Source organism: Pteropus vampyrus, unplaced genomic scaffold, assembly GCF_000151845.1.
Source record: "Pteropus vampyrus isolate Shadow unplaced genomic scaffold, Pvam_2.0 Scaffold256, whole genome shotgun sequence".
Classification (NCBI taxonomy): Eukaryota; Metazoa; Chordata; class Mammalia; order Chiroptera; family Pteropodidae; genus Pteropus; species Pteropus vampyrus.
The window spans coordinates 1,121,483-1,123,489 of NW_011889037.1; the positions used below are offsets into that span (position 1 = coordinate 1,121,483).

Below are 2,007 nucleotides of genomic sequence, written 5' to 3' on the forward strand. Positions count from 1 at the left end.
ATTCTCACAGGCTGCCCTGGGCCAGCAAGGATGTACCCACTATGCCCTGCACATCTGCTCGGTAGTGCAGGGAGGGGTGCGGGATGTTTTGGGAAATGGTTATAACAGAATGGACTTGGGCAGCTGGAAGTAACCATAACGACTCCGAAGTCAGGTAGCAGCTGGAAGGAGTCAGCGTGTCCAGCACGCCAGGGGCTGGGCGGCCCCCAGACCCCGCTCAGTCACGGGCCAGCCTGTCGTCGGTCGTCTCTGGATCCCTTGTTTCCGCTGCAGCGTCCTGGTTTGCAGCGGCGGGGATCTGTGTGCAGGCAGCCTGTGCCCACGCTGTGTGACACTCTTTCTTCTCCCTTCTGTTTTCCAGTTCCTAAAGCACTGGGCATGTGACACAGCGCCGCCAGCCCCGGAGAGAGGCACCCCCAGCTCAGACAGTCCGACCTTGGCTGGCTGGAAGCCAGCTGCGGAGGCCCCTCTACTCCCTGGTCTCTGGTTGAAGAGAGACGTTGCCACTGTCCCCACAGAGAAGGCCGGCGGTTCCGACAGTATGGGGAGTGTCTAGGAGCCGGCCACGCTGCTCGGGGCCCGGAAGATGAGGGACAGCTGAGGCGAGAGGCCGCTGGCACCGGAGGGAGGAACGGTGGCTTGTGGGGCGCAGGACCTGCAGAACAGGGCGGAGAGGGGAGCGGGAGGAAGGGGACGGGAAGGCAGGAAGGCCTTCGGGCCGCCCCCGGGACGAGCCGCCCTCCACATGGCCGCCAAGCAGGCTGCTGGGAGGGGCGCGGGGGAGAAGCGCAAGCGGGTGGTGCTGACGCTGAGGGAGAAGATGGACGTGTGCGCGCGCCTGGAGAAAGGCGAGAGCCGCCGGGCGCTGATGCAGGAGTACAACGTGGGCATGTCCACGCTCTACGACATCCGGGCCCACAAGGCCCAGCTGCTGCGCTTCTTCGCCAGCTCCGACTCCAGCAAGGCCCTGGAGCGCCGGCGCACGCTGCACACGCCCAAGCTGGAGCACCTGGACCGCGCGCTGTACGAGTGGTTCCTGGGCCAGCGCGCCAAGGGCGCGCCCGTCTCGGGCCCCATGCTCATCGAGAAGGCCAAGGACTTCTACGAGCAGATGCAGCTTACCGAGCCTTGCGTGTTTTCCGGCGGGTGGCTGTGGCGTTTTAAGGCCAGACACGGCATTAAGAAGCTGGACGCGTCCAGTGAGAAGCACGTGGCTGACCACCAAGCAGCCGAGCAGTTCTGCGGGTTTTTCCGGAGCTTGACCTCGGAGCATGGCCTGACACCAGAGCAGGTTTACAACGCCGGGGAGACTGGCCTCTTCTGGCGGTGCTTGCCGGGTCCCGCCCCTGAGGGGGCCGCGGCGCCCGGCGGCAGGCAGAACAGAGACAGGCTGACCGTCCTCATGTGTGCCAATGCCACAGGCTCCCACAAAATCAAGCCCTTGGTGATCGGGAGATGCAGCGGCCCCCGGGCTGCCAGAGGCACCCCGCACCTGCCAGCGGCCCACCGGGCTCACGGCGACGCGCGGGCGGACCGGGCCGTCTTTTCCGACTGGTTCCATCACATCTTCGCTCCCTCGGTGAGAGAGCACTTCCGAGGCCTGGGTCTGCCCGAAGACAGCAAGGCCATCCTGCTGCTGGACAGTTCCCGGGCCCACCCGCAGGAGGCCGAGCTGGTGTCCGACAACATCTTCACCATCTTTCTGCCGCCCAGCGTCACCTCCTTAATCCAGCCCATGGACCAGGGCATCCGACGAGATTTCATGAGGAATTTCGTGAACCCCCCCGTCGCGCTGCAGGGCTGCCACCCACGCTACAGCGTGAACGACGCCATCTGCAGCGTGGCCTGCGCCTGGGACGCCGTGCCGGGCGACGTCTTCAGCCGGGCCTGGAGGAAGCTGTGGCCCGCGGCCGCGTTGGCCGAAGGCTCGTCCTCTGAGGAGGAGCCCGAGCACCCCAGAAGCAAGCCTCACGACCATACCTTCGCGCACGTCCTGGAGCTCGGGAG

The 2,007-nt window shown here is 65.8% G+C and overlaps 1 protein-coding gene across 1 annotated transcript; it reads left to right on the forward strand.

Annotated features, from left to right (window-relative positions):
- Positions 1-6: 6 nt before the first annotated feature.
- JRK (Jrk helix-turn-helix protein) lies at positions 7-2,002 on the forward strand (the record flags this gene model as incomplete). Its single annotated transcript, XM_011374963.2, has 1 exon — positions 7-2,002. A coding segment is annotated over exon 1 (1,257 nt), but the record flags the coding sequence as incomplete, so codon positions are not given.
- Positions 2,003-2,007: the final 5 nt, after the last annotated feature.